This window comes from Henckelia pumila, chromosome 3 (assembly GCF_033568475.1).
Source record: "Henckelia pumila isolate YLH828 chromosome 3, ASM3356847v2, whole genome shotgun sequence".
NCBI classification, from domain to species: Eukaryota; Viridiplantae; Streptophyta; class Magnoliopsida; order Lamiales; family Gesneriaceae; genus Henckelia; species Henckelia pumila.
The window spans coordinates 58706389-58733224 of NC_133122.1; the positions used below are offsets into that span (position 1 = coordinate 58706389).

Here is a 26836-nt window from a genome sequence, read left to right on the forward strand (position 1 = left end):
CCATTCTACCCCTGACGGTAATAATTAGACACAAATGATTGGGTTTCGGCCCAATTTGACGTTGATAAAATAAAAATAAAAATAAAAATAAAGATAAAAATAAAAAACTTCATCTTTTTTGATTTGATGATCTTGTCGAAACAAGAAAATCGGCGATCAATCAGTAGTCATCTTGGAGCTACATCAGGTACTATGTTCTGTTTTTGATGCTTGAGTTTATGGTATTGCAGTCATATTTGATCCAATAATATGAAATTTTACCTTATGATGTGTTGTTTTTCGAAAGTTCACTAGTTTGCTGCGCACAGGACTGATTTACTTGAGTTTGATGTCACTGGCTGCTGAATGTTGCTACTTTTTGATCGAGACATGGAGGTGAAACAAGGGCTCGGCCATGGTGAGCTTTCTTGTGGGTATAATTTGACATTGTGTTTTTGTTTAATTTTACTCTTTTAATGTCTGCATGGTTGAAGTTGATTCTGACTTTTGTTCTAGAATTTTGGTGGCTAGTATGCTTCTAAATACCTTGTTTTCCAATGGGAAACAATGGCCATATAATGTTCATTATTACGCTAGCTCTGTGCACTCGGCCGCTGGTTATAATATTGATATCGGATTTTATAAAGTTACGAATATAATCATCTTATTTCCTAAAATAAATAAATAAAACAATCTTTGTATATGAACAAATTCATTCACCGGATTCCCAATTCACCCGCAAATTTACCTTCGGCAAAATCATAAGGAGCTCTATTCTAATTAAATCTGTCCGCACATTAATTATTAGAGGTATTGTAATTCTTGCTGTTGTTAAGGTCCAGTTTTTGTGAATGCTCAAGTTCTGATCAAAATTGGGCCATCAGAAAAAGAAAGTTTTCAGTCTTTCTGAAATTCTGTGAAAAAACAATGGCATTTATATCTATATAGTTAACGTGGAAATGTTTCTCAACATGTGTTATTTGCCTGTGTACCTTTTCAAATGAAAGGGGATGAAATGAAAATTTGATGACAATGGAAAAGCTAAAACCTTGGTCCGGTTGCTGAATGACCTTTAGTGAGTAGTGCAGCCGTACGTAAACTAGATATTGACTGTTTATTGTCGCACCACGAACATGGTCAATGGCCTTTCAGCTTCCATTATTAGTAAGAGTTGAAAAAACTTGAAAAAATATGTAATCAAAATTTACATCATATTATTCAATCTTACATGAATAGAGTAATGAAATAAACAAAGGGTTTCTTTAGTCATTTAGGTTTGGAAGATTAGTGACTGGTCGGTGGTGTAAAATACAATTCTATTGTATGCATTATACGTTGAATGAAAATGATATTTTGGCTCTCTCTTCTCTTATATGTGTCCTTCATTAATTCATTTTCATTTTTAGGAGTCTAAACTTGCTCAAGAAAGTGTTGCGTCATGTGAATTTGGATCTTAGCAAAATGATTTAACACATCAGATGAGGGTAAGTGGCTGTTGCAGCAGCATAGGACTGAGGAAGAAGGTGGAGTTAGGGGTTATGGGTGTTTTGAGTTAGAAAATCGCAGAAGAATGAGAAAAAAAATTGCTATCAACTTTTTAAATAATATAATTTATGTGGAGGGTAAAATAATTTTTTTGGACCCAAGTATGAACTTTTTGAAAACCTAGACAAGACTTCTTTTGATGAGCTTGTCTGTAATGACATCCGATTCAAGTATCATTTATAGTACAACAGCTTAGTTATCTAAACAAACTGAAACAACATAGAATACGGAAGTAGAGAGATGTTCTGCGTCTTGCAGGCTTTAGGATTTTGCAGACCATAACCATACGGTCATCACTAAAAACCAAGTCAAAGAAAGGAAATACTTAATTCTAAACAAATAATCAATAGCTCTTGAATACTTTCAAGATGTAGTTTAAATAATAAACTGAAGCAGATATGGTATATCGATCCACTGATACTGGTCTTCGTATCACTTTTTTGTGTTGGCTTGGTTGGTTTTCCTTCTTTTGGACTCAGTCTCACGTTCCACATCGGGGTGGTTATCCGCCCTCATTCTTAAAGCCCTATACCCTTGTCTGCTTTGGTTTGCCGGATTTGCACTTGTTGTTTCTTCATGTACTGGGAGGGAAGGGTTCGTTGAAGAATCTGCTGTCTCCTTATTTGCATTATCACCTTCGCTCCCATCAATCCTTGATTTACAAATATGTTAAATGAGTGGATATAATGGTAAATAGCACGCCATATACATTACAGAAGCTATGGTAAATGGCATATTGTTGTGGTTGGGAAATGTGCCTTATTTGAATGTTTAAATGTCAGAAGCAATAGGAAAGTAACAGTTGTCGATTTGAATCTACTAAGCTTAAGGTAGAAGCATTAATTCATTGTTAATTCGTGCAAATAAGTAGGGCAATTGCCACGAGATCAGTAGAGATGATTTAAAGAATACAACTTGTGGTGTTGGATACACCAACATGAATGCAGCACAATTATATTTGGGAATAGTAAATTATAGTAACAGATTTGGTTGTGGGATGTACACATACATATTTGAGCATTTTTATTGATGCGATATTTAACTTGATTATGGAAGAAAAGTTCCACACTAAATGTTGGCCCTTTCGACTGAAACCTGTCTCTGAAGTCCTTAGACCCAAGGCCCAGTGTATTCTCTAATATGATTCACGAGGTACATAAGAAATTCAAATCGAGAGAAATTATTCTTGTGTTATTCAACTTAAAATCTGAGTAATTGACTTGATTCAAACTATAATAATATTGCTTCTTACCGTGGCGGTTGACCATGAGGAGATGCTGGCTCATTGAGAATGACTTGGTGAACTGTCAAATCATTTGTTTGCTGGGGATCTTCATTTTCCTCCTAGAATTCAAAATATTGGTCAGTTTCCTTTCAGCATTGTGACAAAGAAATCTTTTAACTAAAGTCATTTGTGACTTCAAATTAAATTATCTCTAAATTCAGAAAATACCTGATTATCAGCAGTCACTTGGTTCACTTTCGTAGGTGACAAGGTCTCTGCATGTGTGTTATATTTGGCAAATATGACCCAAAACTTAATAAGCAAATATAATCAATATAGGGATGGGAACAAACAGAGAACATATCATACAAATATTGACGGTCAACTAATTCTTTTTCATAGATAAGTATCATTTCCTCACTTGATGTAATATATTAGTACTAAGAGCTCAAACCCCATGTCTGTAATTTTGAGTTGGAAAGTTTTGCAACTTAGGAGCGCCATTTTTCTCGTTTGATCTACCTTCATGAAAGTTTCATGCTAGTCTTTAAATTCCTATACGCATGAACTTGAAGAATTAAACAAGCTTGTGCACTTTTGGCGATTAGTTTTTCCCATAAATGAATAAAATTTTACCGAAGCACCTTTGCCATGATGCAACTATCGTTAAATTTGTGTTCTATTGGATCTACTAAATAAATTCAGAAGTGGTGCCTGTTAAATAGTTCAAATCTAGTTACGCTTCGTTAAAATTTAAAATGAGTTTAACGATTCGAGACCTAATCTAATCTTGAGTATTTCTAACAGATCAAACAAAAAACATCAGGAAAACCTTAATAGATTTGGAAAGATTGATATCATCTTTGTCCTCCTTGTGAAACTGTGAATTTTGACTTTTGTGTGCATGCATATACATACGTAAAAACACAAAAAAATCTTAACAAAATTCATAAATTTCTGTGGGGCATGGAGACTATTAAGAAATTTCTTGAATATGGAAACCTATCATGTCAACCCGGATACACGTGTTGAAAATAATGCTTGGAGTGCATGAAATTTTTAATTAAGTCTTAAAGTTCCCGCGCGCATACAATTGAAGTATTGAATAAAACTTGTTCCCTTTTGGTAATTATTTATTTTCACCATAAATACTTCAATTGTATGTGTGCGGACCTAATCTAAACTCGAGTATTTCTAACAGATCAAATAAAATGCATCACGAGTTCCGTACAACTTCATTAAATTTCAAAAGATAGATGAGCAGCTCGGTCCATGTTATGAAATCATAAATAATGACTTTTTTGTGCATGACATATACATATACCTGAAAACACAAAAAATCATAAAACAATTCACAGACATATATGGGCATGGAGATTACTAATCAAGTAGGACTAAGAAAATGACATTCATTTCACCAATGGTTGTCAAAATACTTGCCTTCCACTCCTTTTTCACTCATCTTCTGGCTGCAAAAATGAAAACAAATATAAATAAATAAATAAATATTTATATACCATGATAGTTGGAATGTTACCTTGTAAATAATCAATTGTGAACACTGTCAAGAATTTAAAAAACTTTCATGGCACCTACCAGATTTGATGAAAAAGGTTGCAAAACCTAGTGGGAGAAGCAAATCTTGTGGCGGCTGTTGAATTCATGGGTACGTGTGTACATAGCTGTTACATTTATTACATTGAAGCCTTGTTGATTCTGCATTCTCCATTTTGGTAACTACAATAACTGTACTTCATTCTGACCTGTCAAATAAAAATACTAATTTTAAGTTGGGAAAAATATTGTTATGATGTTTGCAAGAGCGATAAGAATCATGATCAACAATTTCATTTTATTTTTCCACTCAAAATCAATGATTTGTTGCTTTGCGACAAAAAATTGAAGTAGTGAATCATTTGGAAATACAAAGACTAGGCAAAAGTACGTTTCATTTGTATTTTTATCCTTCTTCCTCTCGTGTGTAAACTTGGGTATTAAAATTTTATTCTTCTAAAATGCACTACACAAAATGTGATGCACCAAAATTCTGAAGTTAGAATGCTATATATAAAGTTACTGGCAGTACGATATTTATCAGTTATTAAAGTGACATTTTTGGAATATTGGAATTTCTAGAAGCTTGACAATTTTAGGACTAGATTATCCGTATGTGAGAATTATGGATAACAGTTACAACACATTCAGGATAAATGCTTAATTGTTATACTTGTAAAGACAAATTAGATGTACTTGGTGAAGTCTACAAGAGTCCTTTAGTCACAGGTTTGACTATGATTATAGCTTTTGCGTGTGATCCAAATGCATGTTTGGTTCTATGATGGTTTTCTGATAGAATGTTCAATTTAGTTTCTGTCCGCTGAGATGTGTTCCAGATGAATAATATACTATTGCAGCAACGGAGGAAATATAATAATAACCTAACCTGTTAATTTAAAAGGAAATGTAGGCGTTGTGATACGCATATTTGTCTTCAAAGAATTTATTTGTATGAGCTATACATGGTAACTGCTTGCGACCCTGTTTCTATTGCAGTTCATGAGTTTGTATAGCTTCTCAATAGTCCTTTTCTTATTTACGGTGGGTTGTTTGTCAGCTTCGGAAAATTCGAAGTGATCGTTAAGAGTCGGTGGAAACTTGGCACAGCATGAATATTGTCCATGGGTATCATCCATCTGTATCGATTAAATTAGTCGTTACTTGATCGACATGAATATTGTCCATGAGTATAATCCATCGTATCAAACTATCAATTAAATTAGCCGTTACTTGATCGTCGTATTATTTATTGTTTTTCCTTTAGTCAATGGTTAGTTCACACATTACATCCAGTACAGTTTTTACTCGATTTGTTTTTCTTTACTGATCGTACGTCTACCAATTCTTTGTTATATGGTCATTTAAAGCTAATTGAAATTTGTTTTAAGCCAGAGATATCTAACAAGAAAGAAAATGTGCTGCTCATACTGTGATCATACTACGAGTTTTCTTTTTTATTACATTAATTGTTCTTTCTCAAGCCATTTTTTTAGCATATTCAATTGTCTACTATCAAAGAAAAACTGTGTTTGGATGCCAGTAATAAATGGCTGCCACCTCAAAATTTGTGATGGATTATGTTCCTTTTTTAAGCCATATATCATTACGCATTACTTTCTTACCTTTTATGCAATAATTTGAAATTCAGGTGCGAAAGAAGAAACTTAGCTGCTAGTTGGATTGTAAAAATACCGAAGATACTTGTGGGATGATGTTCTTAAACATGTTTAAATTGCTCCTGTTTCATCTTCCAATCTAAAGGTTTGCCTTCATGAGCGACTCAATGTAATTTAATAGAATGCAGCAGGTGATTTGTCACATCCTACCTTCATTTTTTGTTTGTTCGATATCAAACCTCTAGAGCAATTAAACGCACATTCACATGCTTTCATTCTAGTATTAACTGTAACATGGGATTTTTTTCTTGTACCGTGAATAAATATATCAAATTTGTTTCTCATTCATCATCATTATTAGTTCATCACAATGTGTTAGATGAAAAATCTGCGTTACCAATTCCTTTCGAAATTTCTTATAGGAAGACGTGCATCATGAGAAACCCCAATTGAGACGGAAGATTTACCCACTGGAGGTTTTCAACCGCAATTGCTTCATCTACGGAAAGGAGAAAACAAGCATATGCTTGTCATCTCAGATTTCTAGTATAATATTCAAGTGTTCTTCTGATGGTTGTAGAATTACAACATCCACCCCTTACTTCTCATATAATGCAGCAAAAATGTGCCATCAATCCAAGAGCGAGTGCCTGCCTTGTGCACAACACAACCATTGTCAGCTCAGAAGAGTGGTGAACTGTCAAAGTTTCTCAGTTTCCTGGTTCTTTCTTCTTTCTCTCATCATGATGTTTTAGCAAATCTTGTGCCTTTAAATTGCTTCCTCCTCATAGAAACCCATCAAAGGTAGTTCTCTGTTCTAGATTTGAAAGGGTCTGTTTTCCTTTTTATGATTGTCAAGTTCATCTGCAGTCTTTGGTCTAGAACCGAGCAACAAAAATGCTTGAAAAAGGACCTGTTATGTACCCTTTCAAGGTGTCTTTTTTTGGGGGGTTCGACTTCATCCAATAGTCCCCGTGTGTCTTTCTTTACACCTATTTACGAGTAAAGAGCGCACGCAGGGGCACACCTTCGTTTATCTTAAAAATTTCACCATGTTTATATCAATCAAATGCTTTTAATTAAATGTATTCTTACATATTCTTTGAGAGAGAAGGGTGTGCCGAAAATACTCTTATTGATGCAGATGCCATTTAATATTTTTTTTTAAAAAAAGAAATAGAACACCCATTTTCTGTGGTTTGATGACGTCTAGGGGATTTGCATCACAATAGGACATAATACGATCATTTGCCTTCTTTTTATACTTTTAGGCCTTTTTCCTTCGGAAGATTCAAGATTGACGTGACACCAACAAAATATTTGCTGAAGTATTAATATTTGACAGAATAGAAAAAGATTGAAAAAAAATAAAATAAATAAATCAAGTTATTGTGTACTAAAACTTATGAGACCAATTCTGCCACCATGGTGTGCGGCTGTGCGCTGCTCAAAATTATAGCCTCCATTTTAACAAGTGTGGCACCCAATGCCGCTATCCTTTTTATCGCCGTTTTTGTTGCCTTCTTGTCCCCCGACGTTACCATGCCTATTTGGTTGAATTGCTCCGCCGGAACCACCCTCAAGGCCCCTTCCGTGCCCGCCTCCGCCCCTGTAGAAGCTGGCTCTCCAGTTGACTCTCAAATCGTGAGGATTCTTACTCCCCGCAGCCACAGTGCTTGCACACAAATCAATACTATCATCAACAAAAGTCCTAACGAACGTACCCCTTTCGCTGAGAATCCCATTGCCTAATAAATCGAACTCTGAAAATAGCCCAGCTTTCCATGATACCCAGGAACATATAAAAAAGTTGAGAATTTGGAAAATAATGGGAAAATTCAATACCTCTGTCTTTTTTCCACACGCCCCCGTTCAAACTTGACCAAGATCGCCGTCTAGTAAGACTCGGAATATTTCGTGTTACTCAAAATTGCAATTTTTTCTGCGACGTGGAAACATAGCCATTCCGACGAAAATAGGCTAAAATTGTCCAAAAATTAAAAGATATATGTTATCTTTTTGGGTTGAAAGTATCAGACATTTATTGCTTCGACGATTAAATCAGTTTTTTTTTTTTAAAAAAAAATCAAAATGAAGTGATGTTGATGATGATTGCAGTGAAATTTTCGACAATTTACTAAACGTTAAAATTTATGGTTAGGATGCAATTTAAATATTTAAATAATATATTGAAATAACATCTTTCGAAATGGTCATAACTTGTTCACAACTATATTCTCGCTAATGTCGAAATTATGCATCAAACCAAACAACCAAAAGACATTTGTTATAAATAAATAAATAAAAAATTGTTGCTTATGCATGATAAGATGCGATGTTTGAGCCGTGCAACAAACAAATTGATGTAGCCAAAAATTGATTGTACTCGACAAGCTGCTTTCGCAAAATTCGGAGTATGAATAGTTCCTTGTATGTTCTCAATCGAGATCTTCACAAAACAAAGTTAGAGGAGCAGGGAGGGTTCTCGGCGAAGGCACTCCGACGCTCAAGTTAGTGATTACTCAAGGAATAATAATTGAGAGTAGAGCGCTATAGTGCTAAAGAAAGTGTGTGCCTTAATAATGAGGTGACTTGAGCTATTTATAGATATTCGGAGAATTTCATGGGCTTCAGCTTTTTATGGCGCCTTTTGTAGAATTTTGGATTTGCTTAAATTAAATATAAATAATACTTAAATAAGCTTGGACCGCAAAAATATTTGGAGTGAAACTTTATAATTGAGCTCAGGCACAGTGAAATTTTTAGATGTAACCCATCTATATATATAGTGTTTCAATCACGTTTTCGTTAGAGATTATTATAGATTTCATCGATAATACTAATGAGTAATACTCTTGTGAAACGGTTTCATTCGTGAGACGGGTCAACCCTACCCATATTTATAATAATAAGTAATACTTTTGACAAAAAATGTAATACTTTTTAATGAATAACCCATATAAGAGACCCGTTTAAAAAAAGTAACCCTTTAGACCGTCTCATAGGAGTTTTTGTCAATACTAATTATTAATATTAATAATAAATAAATAAATAAGTCAAGATTCCCAGTTGCTTATTACAGCATAAAAAGGAAGAGCTTCGGCAAAATATTCCCCCTTCTTAGCTTTTGTTGTTTTATACAAACTAAATATACTGTATACTCACTCCTCTTCTTTCCTATATATTAAACAAAACATTCAATTCACTCTTGTTCATTTCGCCTGAGCTAAGGAATCCACCTCTAGCTCTCACCACCGCCCAATCATGGAGGCAACGCTCGTTCAACCACGCAACAGCCTGCTTATGCCGCCTCGAATCAACCGGAGAATCGCCATGCACGGTCACGTACGTTCTCTTTTTGTACACAACACTTTGGACACATCGACTACTTCCCCTCGTGAACCCAAAACCGGCGTATACAACGATAACTGGTTCGATCGTCTCGCCATTCGCCATCTCTCTCACAGCTTACAATCTTCCACAGGCATTTATTATATATATTTCACCTCCCTCTTCTATATTTATTAACTAAAGACACATGTATGTAGTACTTTTGTTGATATGATCTTTTTATTTTTATTCATTAACTAAAAGGGCTGCGGAGTGAGAAGAGGGGGTACGATGGGCTGATTGAGGCGGCGACGATGGCGTCGCGACGCTTTAACCCGAGCCAACAAAGAAGCCTAGTGATTCAAACTCTTGAGACAGCCTTCCCTAGGCCTATACTGTCCTTGGCAAGTTTCCGTTACCTAAACCCTTTAAATTTTCATATTCTCTAGTTGTTTTGAAATTAAATTACAAAATTATCTCAAATGCATATTTATTATATGTTTTTATTCGACACTCATGAAATTATAAAACTATTTCAAATGCGCTTGTGTTCTATATATATCTCTATTTGACACTCTGATGGGACTGCCTTACAATTAAAAATGCTTCAAATGATGATGAAGAATACATGAGGGAATCAAATTACAAAATTAAATATAAGTTTAAGAGTTGACTTGGAGCTTGCTAGGTAGCTCGTATAGAAAAATAACATCGAATATATATCTCTCTCTCTCTATATATATACATACATGCAAATATTAGTAGTTTTTATTTCGTCACCCAAGATCAAAAAACAAGACGTACAAGTTTAGGATTAATATTTTACCAAAATAGGTCGGCAAGGCTAGAAGTTTGGTTTTATTTTTTAAAAAAATAATTGCATGTCGCTTTCATTTTAAATCATATTACATGAGAAGAATCAAAATTAATAAATTGGACATATTTATTTAAAAATTCAAGTGTGCTAGGAATTAGAGTATATGAGTTGAGAATGAGATCAATCCCATTCATACAACCAATGTCATGGACTCCAAAAATGCTTCACTCCGGAATCGTAAACATTGGATTTGCGTTGATGCATTAAATAATTTAACATTTTCATTTGTAATATTTATGAATTTACATAATTTTTTGCCAAAATTAATGAAGCCCATTAATATACACACGCACATAAACATCAACATAGTTCCCTTTTTATGTAGAGAAGATCAAAGCAGTGATGCCACCGTCTAAGTTTGCAAGGGAATACTTTGCCATCTTCACAACAATTTTCTTCTCATGGCTAGTTGGTCCCTGTGAGGTATATATAGCTAGCTATCTAACAACTATTGAATCGTAGATGTCATGTGCCTGCATTATATTATTGTTGAAATTAACAGCGAGTTAACACGTCCCAAAACTCGATCGATGCAAGGTCAAAGAGGCGGAGTTCGAAGGGAAAAGAGAAAAGAATGTAGTGTACGTACCGAAATGCAGGTATAGTGTCGATCGATGATCAATATTTATGTTTATATAATTAGTGAATTTCTTGTTTAATAAATTGTAGTACTGGATATTCATCACATGATCATCTTAGTTCGAAATTTTCTTCAGGTTTTTGGAGGGGACAAATTGTGTGGGAATGTGCACCAACCTTTGCAAGATGCCCTCTCAAGCATTCATCAAGGAATCACTGGGAATGCCCATCAACATGGTTCCCAGTAAGTAGTTTAAAATAATTAACTAGTGGTGCTAATTTTCCAAGTTACACACATATATTTTGTTTTTCATTTAATTTGGGGTATAGTATATATTGTACTTGTTTGTTGAACCACACATGCATGAAGTATAATGTTTTATTTTTTTAATATTTTGGTGGTTAAGAAATTAAAGATGTATTTTGTGTAAGCACATTAGAGGACAAAAGGGAAAAAGGTGAATGATACCCAAGGAGGATAAACAGTGTGTGCACTAAAACTCGGAGACCTGGCAGATTAAAATCAATGGAGGACCCCATTTATTAGCCACTCGAGGCTTCGAGTAGACCCACACAATATTGCCAATTTGAAATTAAGCTCCACCATGTAATGTATACCAACAACATATCATGTGCATGTATAACTTGCGGTGGCAATAACATCAAGAAATATCTAAAGTTGAAGTTATTTATTTTATTTAATGAATCTTTAATTTTGCATCCATCTAATAATTAGTTATATATATATAATTATGTGATTCAAATCATCTCTTGAACAGTTGTAAATTTGACAGATTTTGAAGATATGAGCTGTGAAATGATATTTGGTCAAGAACCTCCGTCGCAGTCCAGTGATCCAGCTTTCACCCAGCCGTGCTTCAAGCAATGTAATCGATTTTCACTTCAATTTCACATGTATAACATCATATCAACAATCTCTGTGAAAATGACTAAAATTTGACAAAAATTGAAATACATATATATGACTAAAACCTGATTTTAATAACATATATGATCAAAAATTGCAAGTAGACAAACATACGAGACGAAAATGAAAGTTTTCCCAATTGAACATGTCATGATATTTGTCCTCTCAAAACATATAACATTGACAAAAAAAATGTTCATTGTTCCATATATAAGAGAGAAGTGTCTTTTTAATTTATGGGATTGTATGCTCATTATTCTTAATTATGACTATGTTCATGCAGGCAAAGAAGTGAGGAAACATCACAAGAACTGCACAAACTAGTAATGTGGAGTGATCGCCACAAATCCGGTCCGAAACGTCCATGAAACATAAATATTCTGGTGATCGACATTTGTTTGCTCGTGTTATTTTCGAATCATTCGTCATAAGACTAATGTTGAATAAAAAGATTCAAAGGATTTAAAATCAATGGATTTCAAGTTAGACTTTAATTTTTTTTCAATTGCATACAATTATTAACAATCTTCAATTGAAGTTTTGGACTTATTTAAGTTGGAATGTTTTACACCAAGTTGGCACTCAGCAGCAGAATGTAAAAGTGGTTCGACTCATGATTAGTTTGTAGTGTTTAAGGACAGCAAAATTGGGCACACACAGTAATGTCTCCCACTTCAAGTGCTCTCTGTATATACTACAAGTTTCCAAAATAAAATTCCTTCTCTCTCATTGAGGAACATTGGGAAAAGTGTTGAGAATTGAGTGGACTTTTCTATTGGGTTTTAATTACTAAAGAAATTACTTTTTTATTGGGTTTAATAAATCATATGAAATATGATTTAACTAATTATTTCTGAAATTTTGACCAGTATGATTTTGCGGGGTGAAACGGATTAGAGAAGAGGGGCGTTTCTCGTTTAGCCCAATAAAGTTTGGGGCTTGTTAGAATAGTCCATTTTGTACACTTGGCAGGCTTGAGTCCAAGTTAATTAGTATGTCTTTATTATATGTACTCGTTATATGAAATGACTATGGATGTTTCCAAGTGAGATTATATATATGTATAATATAATGATTTTTAACTCTAATTTTTTGTAGATCATGGAGTTAAAGGTAAAAATGAAACTAAAAAAATGTATGATCAAATAATGCATCATCATTCGTATCAAACCGTGTCTAAAAACAAATTCGAAAATCCCACTCGCGTGGAAGCATCATAAAAATGTTGTGTGTTTTTCGAAAAACACTCTTATGAACTCGAATAATTCAATTATATTCTTGACTAATTATTTGATCATGTGAAAGCATCTTAAAAACAAAACGTGTCTTAAAAAACACAAAACATTGACATGTGCGAATGCAAAGAGTACCTCCACACCTGCAGAGATAAGCTTGTCTCCAAGAATGACCCGCATGCGAAACTCAAGGGCTTCGAAAACATACCGACCCGAATCACGTACTAATCGATATATTAATTACAAGAATATAATTAATATGATTTCTTAATTCGATACAAATTTCAAACTATTGTCGAGTATAAAAAAATGGATCGATGGATCAGTTGCGATAAAAATGTGACTATGAATAGAGAAAAAAGAATGAAATGAGATATATAGAGTAACACTTGCTTGTGTCCCATTTCGGAACACCTTTAAGCTGAAAAGCGAGGGTGCATGGCTTCCCCACTATTCCAGTACCCTTTTTTTTTAGCCTTCACGTGGTGGTCCTATTTTGGTGGCGCCACTAGTCGATGTTGTAGGTCCATTTCTACCTGGAAGAGGTTGACATTGAAATTAATTACTATTATTTATACCCTACACATATATATTAGTATATGTAGTTATGTGTTAATTGGATTGGTTCAAAAATCACTCAAAAAAAAAAAAGAAAGAAAGAAAGTCATCGCCGTCGATGAGCTGCAGCAATACCAGAAGTTTAGATCGAGAACGACGATGAATACGAGCTGTGCGGAAATAGTCACCATACCTTGGCTGATGCAATTAATTAGTACGTAGATTCTAAAATAATATTGTTGATGTGTTAATTGTGTTTTATATCGATTAAATAAAATTTTTAAAAGTTTTTTATATAGACAAAGACAACTCTTAACAAATATAACCTATGTTTACTCTCGTTTCTTGAGATGTGATTCTCAGAATTACCTTTAATATTCTGAAAAAAAAAAATGGCCTATATTTTCTTAATATTATTATTACTTTTTCTTTTAGAAAAACATTATAATTAATTCACCCTGTGTGGGGCATAATAAATTAATTGATTTCACCCCGATCTGAGGGCAGTGGTTGTGCGTACGCGGTACGAATGATACACTTAGAAATTCGCAATAGAAAGAAACACACTGCAAAGTTATTCGAGTACAAATCTGTAAACAAAATTAATTGCCATCAATAACTTAAAATCAGAAGCATTCAAATGAAAAGATGGCGACAGCTCTAATATGTTTTATATTTTGTACTAGCTACTTGGAATCACTCCATTTTCTTTATTCATCCTTCCATTTTATTTTTTACATTCACACTCCTATAAAATAGGTGCTCATAATACAAAACTGAGAATACAAATAAATCAAACTATTCGTGAATAACTCGTGAACGATTTAATCAAGTTCAAATAGCTCGACTTTTCACTCGAATCAAGTTTTACTTTTGATTGTTTCTACTCAAGCAGCTCGATCGCAAGCTACTCGAATAATTGTACACAATTTTTTATATATAGAAATATATATAATATAAAAGTATTTTCTTCTATCTAATAAAAGAGTTTAAACTTTAAAATCATGGTACAAATATTTTCAACCTCATTGATGGGTTATTACCCAATTTGACTTTCTGTCGGGCCCAAGCTCAATGACTCAATCCATATGGGTCCCATATTACTCCGATATTTATTTGAACACTTTATCAAGGCCCATAAATACCTCAAAACCCATAAGAGGCTAAAGTCCATGAAACTCTCTGATTATCTATAAATAGCTCAAGTTCTCTCATTATTAAGGTACACATTCTATAGTCACATGCTCTAGTTTTCTAGAACTTTTATTGGGCATATACTGACTTGAGCGTCGGAGTGTCTTCGCCGGGCAACTCCCGGCGCCACTCACTTTGCTTTGTGATGCAGGTAACAACCCACGAAGATCGAACTTTGGAACAACCCGAGTATTAATCCGGTTATCCAGATCTCCACCCGTTACCCAGTTTTTTTCCAATCGGGTAATATCAATTTTTCGCTACTTCAGCTTGGCGCCATCCGTGGGAACTTGTTCACTGCATCATTGAGAATGCATACTCCATCACAAACAACTCAAGGAAATAATCGCAATGGAGACTCACCTCCAATCTCCAAACCACCGCATGTATTTAGTTTCACCCAAGAAACGTTGACAGTCTTAATGGAAGGAACAGCTGCACGCGCAGCAACTGAAGCAGTCGCTCAGCTCGTGACATCTCGTCAACGCCGGAGCACCGACAAGAGAGCTCATAAAATAGGGTCATCATCTTGTGACCCTGATAAAAAAGACCCAAAGAAAACTAAGTCTAAAGTTAATGACAAAGATCTTGAGGGGAACAAGAAAAATACTACTCATAAAGAGGGTGAAACAAGTTCTCACATAGCTCACGACGTCTCTGACGAAAACAATACCACTAATACAACCCGTGGGGAGGGATCTCACACATATGTAACTGGAGAGAATTCGTCAGCAATCTTGCCTGCACGTCGGAGCCCGTTCACTAACGTCATTCTATCTGAATCATTGCCTAAGAAAGTTAAAATCCCCAACCTACCTGAGTTCGATGGAACTAGTGATCCTCAAGATCATATTAACAAATTCTACGCAAAAGCATATTTGTATGACATCACAGATGCTGCTTATTGCAAGATATTTCGAACAACGTTATCATGGTCACATGGTTCAATAAGCTGCCATCCGGATCTATTGCCAACTTGGAGCAACTTACCGAGTGCTTCATCCAACAATTCTCAATTAACAAGAAATACCCAAAAACAACAGCGTATCGATTTACAATCGTTCAGAAAGATGGAGAAAGCTTAAGAAAATATGTTCAACGATTTACTCACGCAGTTCACGAAGTCCTACACGTGAACCACGATTTGCTGGCTGGAATAATGCAGCAAAACTTTCTTTCTGGAAGGTTCAAAGAATCTATAGCAGGAAAATCCCCGAACACCTTGGAGGAGCTATTGTCTAGAGCCGAAAAATACATACGCATCGAGGAAACTGATGAGTTGCACTCCTCGCGAAAAGAAAAATGAGAAGAAAAAAACGATGAAATATAACGCAAGACGGAGAGTCATGCCAATCTACAGAAACTCTACACTCATAGGGCAAATAACTGCAAGCTAAAATAGATTGCTTGCTACCACTTTATTTGCCTTATGGATAAATTGTTTTCATTTATTTTATGTTTAATAATAAACTATATTGATTTGTTTACTTTTCTATTTAATTATATAGAAAGGAACCCAACTTCGTTAACGAATACTTAACTCATACTGTTGGAAAACTGGCGAGTTCCCAGACCAATTACGATTGATACCCGGTGCAGCGGAAGTTTAAAAATTTTTTCATGGAACGTTTCCATGGTATGGGTATCAACCGTTCATCGATTGAATTACGTGTGTGTAAAATTTAAATAACAATTAAATAAATTTTACCTCAAATCTCGCAACGAGATTAATGGACACCAACAGAACAATTCTGCTCTTGTTGTCTCTCCCTGGAACCGATGAACTCCTTCAATCAGGTCCACGAACAGAGGTTTAATCCCTCTGATAGATTGCACTAGAAAATCTATCAGAAGTTTTCTGCGAAGAGAATACACGAATTTGATTCGTTATTCCTTACTGCGATTCAAAATCACAGACCGGAATTTTCTCGGGCAGAGGGGGAGGGGTCGGCCGAAATTTCTTTTAGAGAGACTAGGGTTTTCGATTTTTGCTCTCAAAAATTATGACCTATTGTGTAATTTCTGTACTGAAATAACTTATTTATAATGCAGGCCACTAACACCTTAGGGCCCATTAATCATAAGCTGGGGCCCGACAAGCAAAGCCCGCTCGTTCAGAAATTAATATAAAATTTCATCGTGACTCCGATTGATGAACTGATTTCACCAATGTGCACAGAAACCATTTCTGCACATTTTAAAGTCAAAATAAATTTTCCTGAATCCGAATTCAGTGGTTTCCAAAAATGTCCATCCCTATGTCATTTTAGGAAATCCTACTCCCTTACTCTTATTTAAGAAGTCCAACTCCTTAGTTCATTAAATTTAACTCTTTAAATTTAACTATCTCAACGGGGATTAAAACTCCATTACACTGTGTGACCCTCAATGGTTCAGGGATACAGCTAGCCGTGGGCTCACAACTCCTTGTGACTCGGAACAACACTTTCCGACTTGCCCAACGAATCATGGTAAAGCGCCTAGCAACATCGCCCCATGATTCCCTAGGTATCACTGATAGTGCCTACAAGAACCAGTAGATTTTGGTTAGCGTACAGTACGGTCCCTTCATCCATATATCCCGATCGAATCAACAACCATTGGTATATCGAGAGTCGCTCAAGATTCGATAACTATGCAATACATCTTGAAGATCAAATTAGTGACATCGCATGTGCTACTAAGAAACCATTTCTTAAATCACATCAAGTACTCTGGCCAGCCAGAGATTTGTCACACTAATATCTCCTCAGATCGCATAGGATATCCACACTCGCAAGTATGTGGTGAATCCTTGACAACAATGCATTGACTCCTATATGTGTCGTAACTGTACCCAATCTCGACACCTGATGACCCCCTCAGAGTCGGTAAACGAGTCAAAGCACAGTACTAGCATATAGAGTCTCCATGATGTTTCAAGTCGTAAGGACTAATGGTGTACAACCAAAACCGCGGACTTTATCCACTCGATAAGTGATAACCACTTGGAAAGTCCGGATAGGGTAGTTCGACTATTCATCCTATGAATATCCATTTGCATGCTTCGAACATCTCCATGTTCCCTACCAATGAAACGTGGTACTCCGCATCGCAAATGCTAGTCTCAAACTCGAGCGATCCTTATCCTTATTATCGGACGGCTCAATCGACTAGGAACGGTTTTAGAATATACAGTGACTATAAGATGTATTTCATGATAGACATCTCCATGTTCTACCACATCTTACATACACTATAGTATATTCAAGGTTTTTATCAAAACAACAATAGTATATCACAATATAACAATATGAAGTAATATAAAGTCATTGCCATAAAAGTGTAAATAATATTAAACAAAAGATTGTTTATACAAAGAGTCAACAAAGCCCATAGCCACACAGTTGGCTCACTGGGCACCCACTCTTACAATCTCCCACTTGCCCTATAGCCAACTAGTCATACTACGTAGACCCATTGCTTCGCGATGTTTGTCAAACAATGGTCCTGGCAAAGGCTTAGTAAGTGGATCAGCGATATTGTCTGCAGAGGCCACTCGTTCGACACTGATGTCTCCTCTTTCCACAATCTCCCGGATTATGTGGTATTTCCTCAGTACGTGTTTGGATCTTTGATGAGACCTTGGTTCCTTTGCTTGAGCAACGGCACCCGTGTTGTCGCAGTACACCGGGACTGGACCAACAAATTCAGGAATGACGCCCAACTCTTGGACGAAATTCCTCATCCAAACGGCCTCTTTAGCAGCAGCTGATGCTGCAATGTATTCAGCCTCAGTGGTGGAATCCGCTGTGGTGTCCTGCTTGGAACTCTTCCAAGAGACAGCACCGCCATTGAGCATGAACACAAATCCAGAGGTTGACTTCGAGTCATCCACATCACTTTGGAAGCTAGAGTCGGTATAAGCCTTCCAGTTTGAGTTCTCGTCCTCCATAAACCATGAACATATTCTTAGTCCTTCGCAAGTACTTAAGAATGTCCTTCACGGCTTTCCAATGCATCTGACCAGGATTAGACTGATATCTGCTCGTGACACTCAGAGCAAATGCTACATCCGGTCTGGTAGATATCATCCCATACATGATACTACCTATAGCTGACGCATATGGTACATGTGTCATATTCTCTATCTCTGCTTCAGTCTTGGGACACATAGACTTGGATAGAGAAACTCCATGACACATGGGTAGATGTCCTCTCTTGGACCCATCCATTGAAAACCGTTTCAATATGGTATCGATGTAGGTTGATTGAGTGAGTCCTATCATTCTCTTAGATCTATCCCTATAGATCTGTATCCCAAGAATGTAGGATGCCTCACCCAAATCCTTCATCGAGAATCTACCTGATAACCATATCTTTGTTGACTGCAACATCCCTACATCATTCCCAATGAGTAGGATGTCATCAACATAAAGTACTAAGAATGTCACAGCATCCTTAACTACTTTCTTGTACACGCACGGTTCCTCCGGGTTCTTGATGAAACCAAAATCTTTTATTGTTTCATCAAATTTCTGGTTCCAACTTCTTGATGCTTGTTTTAGACCATAAATTGATCTCTGAAGCTTGCATACCTTATGCTCGCTTCCCATGGATGTGAACCCCTCTGGCTGCTTCATATAGATTTCTTCCTTAATGTCTCCATTAAGAAAAGCAGTCTTCACATCCATTTGCCATATCTCATAGTCATACCATGCAGCTATGGCAATAAGGATTCTTATGGACTTGAACATAGCAACTGGTGAAAAGGTTTCATCATAGTCAACTCCTTGCCTTTGAGTATAACCTTTCGCCACCAATCGCGCCTTGTAGGTCAATACCTTACCATCAGGCCCAAGCTTTCTTTTGTAGATCCATTTACACCCTATTGGAACAATTCCATCGGGAGGATCTACCAAAGACCAAACTTGGTTTGTATGCATCGAATCCAATTCTGACTGCATAGCTTCAAGCCATAAATTCGAATCCGCATCAGAAATTGCTTCCTTGAAGTTTCTTGGATCACATCCAATGTCGGGTTCATCTTGATCCCCTTCAAGAAGAAGACCATATCGAACTGGAGGTCTAGAAGTCCTTTCGGATCTTCTAGGTGCAGGCGTGTCCAGCAATGGTTCCTGAGGTGTGGGATCGTTATTTTGTATTTCGGGTTCTTCTCGAACTTCTTCGAGTTCCATCATCTCGCCTTTCTTATCCAATAAGAACTCCTTCTCCAAGAAGGTGGCATTCCGTGAAACAAACACCTTTGTTTCAGCAGGATAATAGAAATAATATCCGATTGAATTCTTCGGATACCCCACAAAATAACACAAGCTGGATCGACTATCCAACTTATCTCCCACTGTCCGCTTCACGTAAGCAGGACATCCCCAAATCCTCAAGTACGAATACTTAGGAGCTTTGCCATTCCATAACTCGTATGGTGTTTTGTCCACTGCTTTAGTGTGGACGTTATTCAACAACAATACCGCCGTTTCAAGCGCATAGCCCCAAAACGAAGGTGGAAGCTCAGTGAAGCTCATCATGGATCGAACCATGTCCAACAAAGTTCGATTACGACGCTCCGATACACCATTAAGCTGTAGTGTCATAGGAGGAGTCCACTGAGAGAGAATCCCATTCTCTTTTAGATAGTCCAAAAACTCGGTACTCAAGTATTCTCCACCTCGATCCGATCGAAGTGCTTTAATACTTTTACCTAGCTTGTTTTCTACTTCAGCCTTGAATTCTTTGAACTTTTCAAATGCTTCAGACTTATATTTCATTAAATATAAATACCCATACCTAGAATAATCATCAGTAAAGGTAATGAAGTAGGTGTGGCCATGTTGAGTCCCTACTCTAAATGGACCACAAACATCTGTATGGATCAAATCCAACAGATTTTGACTACGCTCAGGCTTCCCCTTAAAAGGAGATTTAGTCATTTTCCCTTTTAGGCAGGATTCACAAGCAGGTAGAGAGTTAATATCAGACATATCAAACATGCCCTCTCCCACTAGCTTGTTCATCCTCCTTGAGGAAATATGACCTAGTCTAGCGTGCCATAGGTTTGCCGGGTTTTGACTATCGATTTTCCTTTTGTTTGTTGTTGCCGGTTTGTCAATACAATTCACTGGAACGTCTTTTAGTTTTAAATTATATAGATCGTTTTCAAGTTGTCCATTTCCAATTAAACATTCATTCTTGTAAATACTGCAAATCCCATTCACAAAATTACAAGAATAACCATCTCTATCAAGCATAGAAATAGAAATAATGTTTTTAATTAAATCTGGCACAAATAAAACATCTCTCAAAAATAATTTAAAACCGTTCTGCAATATCAAACAAACATCTCCAATGGCCGTAGCTTCAACTCTGGAACCATTCCCGAGCCTCAGCTGGGTCTCACCCATTCTAAGCCTGCGACTTCTTGTCATCACCTGCAAATCATTGCAAATGTGAGATCCACATCCGGTATCCAATACCCAAGAAGTTGTATTAAGTGACATGTTTATTTCGATATAGAACATACCCTTTGCAGTTCCCAACTGCTCAAGATACTCCTTGCAGTTGCGCTTCCAATGACCCGGCTTCTTGCAGTAATGGCAAACATCCTTGGATTTTCCATTGTTTGAAGCCTTTGTCTTTTGCTTCTTCTCGGGTTCCACTTTCTTGGGTGGGGCAGAACGTTTCTTGCCCTTCATACTTGGCCCCTTCTTAGCAGAAGATGAGGAGCCCACCAAGAAAGCTGGCTTATCCTTCTTAAGTGTGGATTCATATGTAACGAGCATATTGACCATCTCTTCAAGGGTGGCCTCTATCTTGTTCATATTAAATTTATCACGAATCCATCAAATGAAGAAGGAAGAGATAGAAGCAGCAAGTCCACATTGAGTTCATGCTCCAACACCAAATCAAGGGTCGCTAACTTCTGTATGAGCCAAATCACTCGTACCCCATGATCACGGACCGAAGTCCCTTCACGCATGCGGCACGTCATCAACTCCTTAACAGTAGAGAACCTTTCAGCCCTCGACTGAGCCCCAAAAAGTTCCTTGAGTTGCGCGTGAATGTCAGCAGCATTCACCGTGTCCTCAAATCGCCTCTGGAGTTCATCAGACATCGAGGCTTGCATATAGCATTTGGTCTTGATGTCATGGTCACACCATGCATCAAGTTTGGCCAATTCCTCCGGACTTATGTCAGCTGGTGCTTCCTTCGGAGGTGCTTTCTCTAACACGTAGAGCATTTTCTCCGAAGTTAAGACAATCTTCAACTTCCGGAACCATTCCGTATAGTTGGCGCCAGTCAGCTTGTTTTGTTCGAGGATCGAGAATAAAGGATTTCGCGAATTCATTGTATGAAATACTGAAAAGGAAAACAGACATATATCAATGATTGTTTAACAATTTACTAAGACATAAAATAGGCGAATTTAATTTTATGAATCTCACTCCCACTATTTTAACGATTTCACCACCCTCTAGTGAAAACGGAAACTTTTTCCTTAGTGAGAACATGGAGTCCAATTGACAAACTTATGGTCCCGAATAATATCAGCCAACCATAATTCTCAAAAGGTAGAGCCCAATTGCTTCCAAAGCAACCCCCATGTATTTACCTCATGTCCAATAAGGGCCCAATAATATGACGCCGTTTAAAGTGACATGTCAAGATGACCCATCAATATTAAGTTGTGATGGACGGTCGCCATGTGGATCCCCCAATAATATGAGCCGATCCCATGGGAGTTCCACCCAACTTACAACATTTGTCGATCCAATGTACAGCTTTCCGACGGACGGGCCCCCCAATAATATGAGCCGGACCGTATCCGCGGGTAGCATCACATACATTGACCGTTGATGGAAGGTAGGAACATTTAAACAATATTTAAATTTCCTTTATTGATCTTGATATAAATTTTAAATCATATTTAAAATGAGGGATTTTTAATTATAAAAATATTTGTCTCATCATATTTAATTTATTGCATGCATTGCCGGATTCACGCAATTTATGTCTAAACATGCATACAATCATAATATCACATATTATATAGGATGATCGATTCCATTTCTAATTGACCCGTGGTTGCCAATCACGGGTCTTAGTCCAATCCTAGGTAATATGCAGTATGCAAATGCAATCCTATTACATATGCTTCCAATTTACATTTCTTCAGTCTTCATTGTCTGCTGGGCCCACCATCTTCAAATCTTGATCTCCCACTAAATCTAATGTATTTACAATAAATAACAATGACAAGTAGGGGATACATTTTTAGGGGGTGGGAACGGGCTATAAACCAAGCCCACTTTTATTACATATGACATTCATATCGGGCCATAAACCAGGCCTATTAATAAAACCAACAACAATAAAGACAAAATGTAAATTCCTAACATACACCTACAAAATTGGTCATGGCAATCGATCATCCTTATCCAATAACATTTAATTCAAAATTAATTTATTGGATAACATGCTGTGGCAATTCAAATTTAAACAAGATAAAATCATATTTTATATATAAAATCACATTTCACATATAAAATCATATTTTATCTCCATATCAAATAAAATCATATTTTATCTATAAAATCCAATTTTACAAATAAAATCATATTTTACTCAATATATCATAAGATCATATCTTATCATCAATTGTACCAAAATAATTGATTTCAAAATTCAATTTACGGATAAAATATTAAAATTTTCCAAAAATTCAAATTTATCCAAAGTCAATTTTAAAATTTACGGACTCGAACAATTCGATCCGAAATCTCGTGAACCAATCAAAAACAATTTTTGACCGGACCAAAAATAAAATTTTAACATATTAAAATTAATTTTTAATAAAATATTAATTTTTCCCGCGGGCCACCCGGGACACTCCCGGGTTGGCCCGCACCCGGGGCGCGGGCCGGGGCAGCCCGGCTGCCCCCTTAGGGCAGCAACGCTTGCTGCCCTGGCGGCGCCTGGCGCCGCCGCTGGGCGGCGCCGAGCGCCGCCCCTGGGCGGCTCTGTGCGCCGCCCTGGGCGGCGCCGAGCGCTGCCCTGCGCAGCGCCCAGCGCTGCCCTGGGCAGCGCCGCGCGCCGCCCTGGGCGGCGCCGTGCGCCCCCTTTGGGCGGCGCCGTGCGCCGCCCCTGGGGCAGCGACCATCGCTGCCCCTTCCGGGCAGCGATCCAATCGCTGCCCGGGTTTCGCCCCCCGGGAAAAAAAAATTTTTTTTATTAAAAATATTTATTTTGTTTCAAAAACCGAGACTCAAAAATTTTGTACAATTGATTAATTCAATCGATTGATCTGAGCAACCTGGCTCTGATACCACTGTTGGAAAACTGGCGAGTTCCCAGACCAATTACGATTGATACCCGGTGCAGCGGAAGTTTAAAAATTTTTTCATGGAACGTTTCCATGGTATGGGTATCAACCGTTCATCGATTGAATTACGTGTGTGTAAAATTTAAATAACAATTAAATAAATTTTACCTCAAATCTCGCAACGAGATTAATGGACACCAACAGAACAATTCTGCTCTTGTTGTCTCTCCCTGGAACCGATGAACTCCTTCAATCAGGTCCACGAACAGAGGTTTAATCCCTCTGATAGATTGCACTAGAAAATCTATCAGAAGTTTTCTGCGAAGAGAATACACGAATTTGATTCGTTATTCCTTACTGCGATTCAAAATCACAGACCGGAATTTTCTCGGGCAGAGGGGGAGGGGTCGGCCGAAATTTCTTTTAGAGAGACTAGGGTTTTCGATTTTTGCTCTCAAAAATTATGACCTATTGTGTGTAATTTCTGTACTGAAATAACTTATTTATAATGCAGGCCACTAACACCTTAGGGCCCATTAATCATAAGCTGGGGCCCGACAAGCAAAGCCCGCTCGTTCAGAAATTAATATAAAATTCATCGTGACTCCGATTGATGAACTGATTTCACCAATGTGCACAGAAACCATTTTTGCACATTTTAAAGTCAAAATAAATTTTCCTGAATCCGAATTCAGTGGTTTCCAAAAATGTCCATCCCTATGTCATTTTAGGAAATCCTACTCCCTTACTCTTATTTAAGAAGTCCAACTCCTTAGTTCATTAAATTTAACTCTTTAAATTTAACTATCTCAACGGGGATTAAAACTCCATTACACTGTGTGACCCTCAATGGTTCAGGGATACAGCTAGCCGTGGGCTCACAACTCCTTGTGACTCGGAACAACACTTTCCGACTTGCCCAACGAATCATGGTAAAGCGCCTAGCAACATCGCCCCATGATTCCCTAGGTATCACTGATAGTGCCTACAAGAACCAGTAGATTTTGGTTAGCGTACAGTACGGTCCCTTCATCCATATATCCCGATCGAATCAACAACCATTGGTATATCGAGAGTCGCTCAAGATTCGATAACTATGCAATACATCTTGAAGATCAAATTAGTGACATCGCATGTGCTACTAAGAAACCATTTCTTAAATCACATCAAGTACTCTGGCCAGAGATTTGTCACACTAATATCTCCTCAGATCGCATAGGATATCCACACTCGCAAGTATGTGGTGAATCCTTGACAACAATGCATTGACTCCTATATGTGTCGTAACTGTACCCAATCTCGACACCTGATGACCCCCTCAGAGTCGGTAAACGAGTCAAAACACAGTACTAGCATATAGAGTCTCCATGATGTTTCAAGTCGTAAGGACTAATGGTGTACAACCAAAACCGCGGACTTTATCCACTCGATAAGTGATAACCACTTGGAAAGTCCGGATAGGGTAGTTCGACTATTCATCCTATGAATATCCATTTGCATGCTTCGAACATCTCCATGTTCCCTACCAATGAAACGTGGTACTCCGCATCGCAAATGCTAGTCTCAAACTCGAGCGATCCTTATCCTTATTATCGGACGGCTCAATCGACTAGGAACGGTTTTAGAATATACAGTGACTATAAGATGTATTTCATGATAGACATCTCCATGTTCTACCACATCTTACATACACTATAGTATATTCAAGGTCTTTATCAAAACAACAATAGTATATCACAATATAACAATATGAAGTAATATAAAGTCATTGCCATAAAAGTGTAAATAATATTAAACAAAAGATTGTTTATACAAAGAGTCAACAAAGCCCATAGCCACACAGTTGGCTCACTGGGCACCCACTCTTACACATACGTCACGACCCATGAAATCAATAAGGCTACTCATCCATCAGAGGCTTGGCCAGCCCTGTAGGAATACCTAAGCCACGATGCTGTAAGAGGTCAAGACGACAAAAATACAGTCCCAGGATACCTCACCACCTAGCAAATAGAGTGGGTTCAGGACTTCCCCATGAGACAAAATCTTAGAAACTTGATCCACTCCTAAGTACTCCATGTTAAGCATTACGTTATTTCTCCTAGAGCACAACAAAAAGTCATAGCGACTATAAATTATTCAAAAAAGTCATAGAGATTATAAATAATCCAAGAAGTCATAGCGACTATAAATTTTTTTTCAGAAAATGTCATACGACTATAAATAATCCAAGAAGTCATAACGACTATAAAAAAATTTCAGAAAAAGTCATAGCGACTATAAATAATTCAAAAAGTCATAGTGACTATAAATAATTCATCAAGTCATAGCGACTATAAAAAATTTTAAACAAGTCATAGTGACTATAAATAATTCATCAAGTCATAGCGACTATAAAAAATTTTCAGAAAAAATCATATCGACTATAAAAAATTTATCAAGTCATAATGACTGTCACAAAATTTATCACATCATGATAACCATAAAAAATTCACCAAGTCTTAAAGACTATACAGAATCATAGCTCCAAGGAGTTGCATCTAAAGCACCAACCTAAGAGGTTACGTGAAGTACACTAACTCAAAGGTTTCTATCGAAAATACTACTCCAAGGGATTGCAGAAAACGCATTCCTCAAGAGATTGCTTAGAAGACAAAAATCTCTCAGGCGTTCGAAAAAATTTTCGTCGAAAATATTATAGGCGGCGGCCCTAACGCATCAACCGAAACAACAGTTGCGGTCCAACGTCCATATGTGGGCAAAAGCGATTGTAGTAACCCGTACATAATTTTAAATTAAATAAATATTAACCGTGATCAAGGGTTACTAAATACGCGATCAAGAGATTAAATAAGATTAAAAATAATTAAATTGTGTGTTAAAAATATGTAGTAAAT

At 36.9% G+C, this 26836-nt stretch overlaps 1 protein-coding gene and 1 long non-coding RNA gene across 2 annotated transcripts; both read left to right on the top strand.

Moving 5' to 3' along the window:
* Nucleotides 1–83: 83 nt before the first annotated feature.
* LOC140892565 (uncharacterized) lies at nt 84–7025 on the top strand. The gene is made up of 5 exons (XR_012152851.1): nt 84–187; nt 309–397; nt 4349–4415; nt 5955–6067; nt 6345–7025. It is a non-coding gene; the product is annotated as an uncharacterized lncRNA (long non-coding RNA).
* Nucleotides 7026–9082: 2057 nt separating this feature from the next.
* Nucleotides 9083–12088, top strand: LOC140893190 (beta-carotene isomerase D27, chloroplastic-like). The gene is made up of 7 exons (XM_073302255.1): nt 9083–9406; nt 9517–9656; nt 10460–10552; nt 10667–10728; nt 10846–10952; nt 11503–11595; nt 11920–12088. Exons 1-7 carry the CDS (start codon nt 9187–9189, stop codon nt 11958–11960), a joined length of 756 nt encoding a protein of 251 aa, XP_073158356.1. The 5' UTR covers nt 9083–9186; the 3' UTR covers nt 11961–12088.
* The last annotated feature ends 14748 nt before the right edge of the window (nt 12089–26836 follow it).

Bases quoted from the DNA above. Each gene is read 5' to 3' on its own strand.
- LOC140893190 (XM_073302255.1), top strand. From the start codon at position 9,187: ATGGAGGCAACGCTCGTTCAACCACGCAACAGCCTGCTTATGCCGCCT. The intron at 10,553-10,666 runs GTATATATAGCT...GATCGATGCAAG, and splicing joins GGCTAGTTGGTCCCTGTGAG to GTCAAAGAGGCGGAGTTCGA. The intron at 10,729-10,845 runs GTATAGTGTCGA...AATTTTCTTCAG, and splicing joins GTGTACGTACCGAAATGCAG to GTTTTTGGAGGGGACAAATT.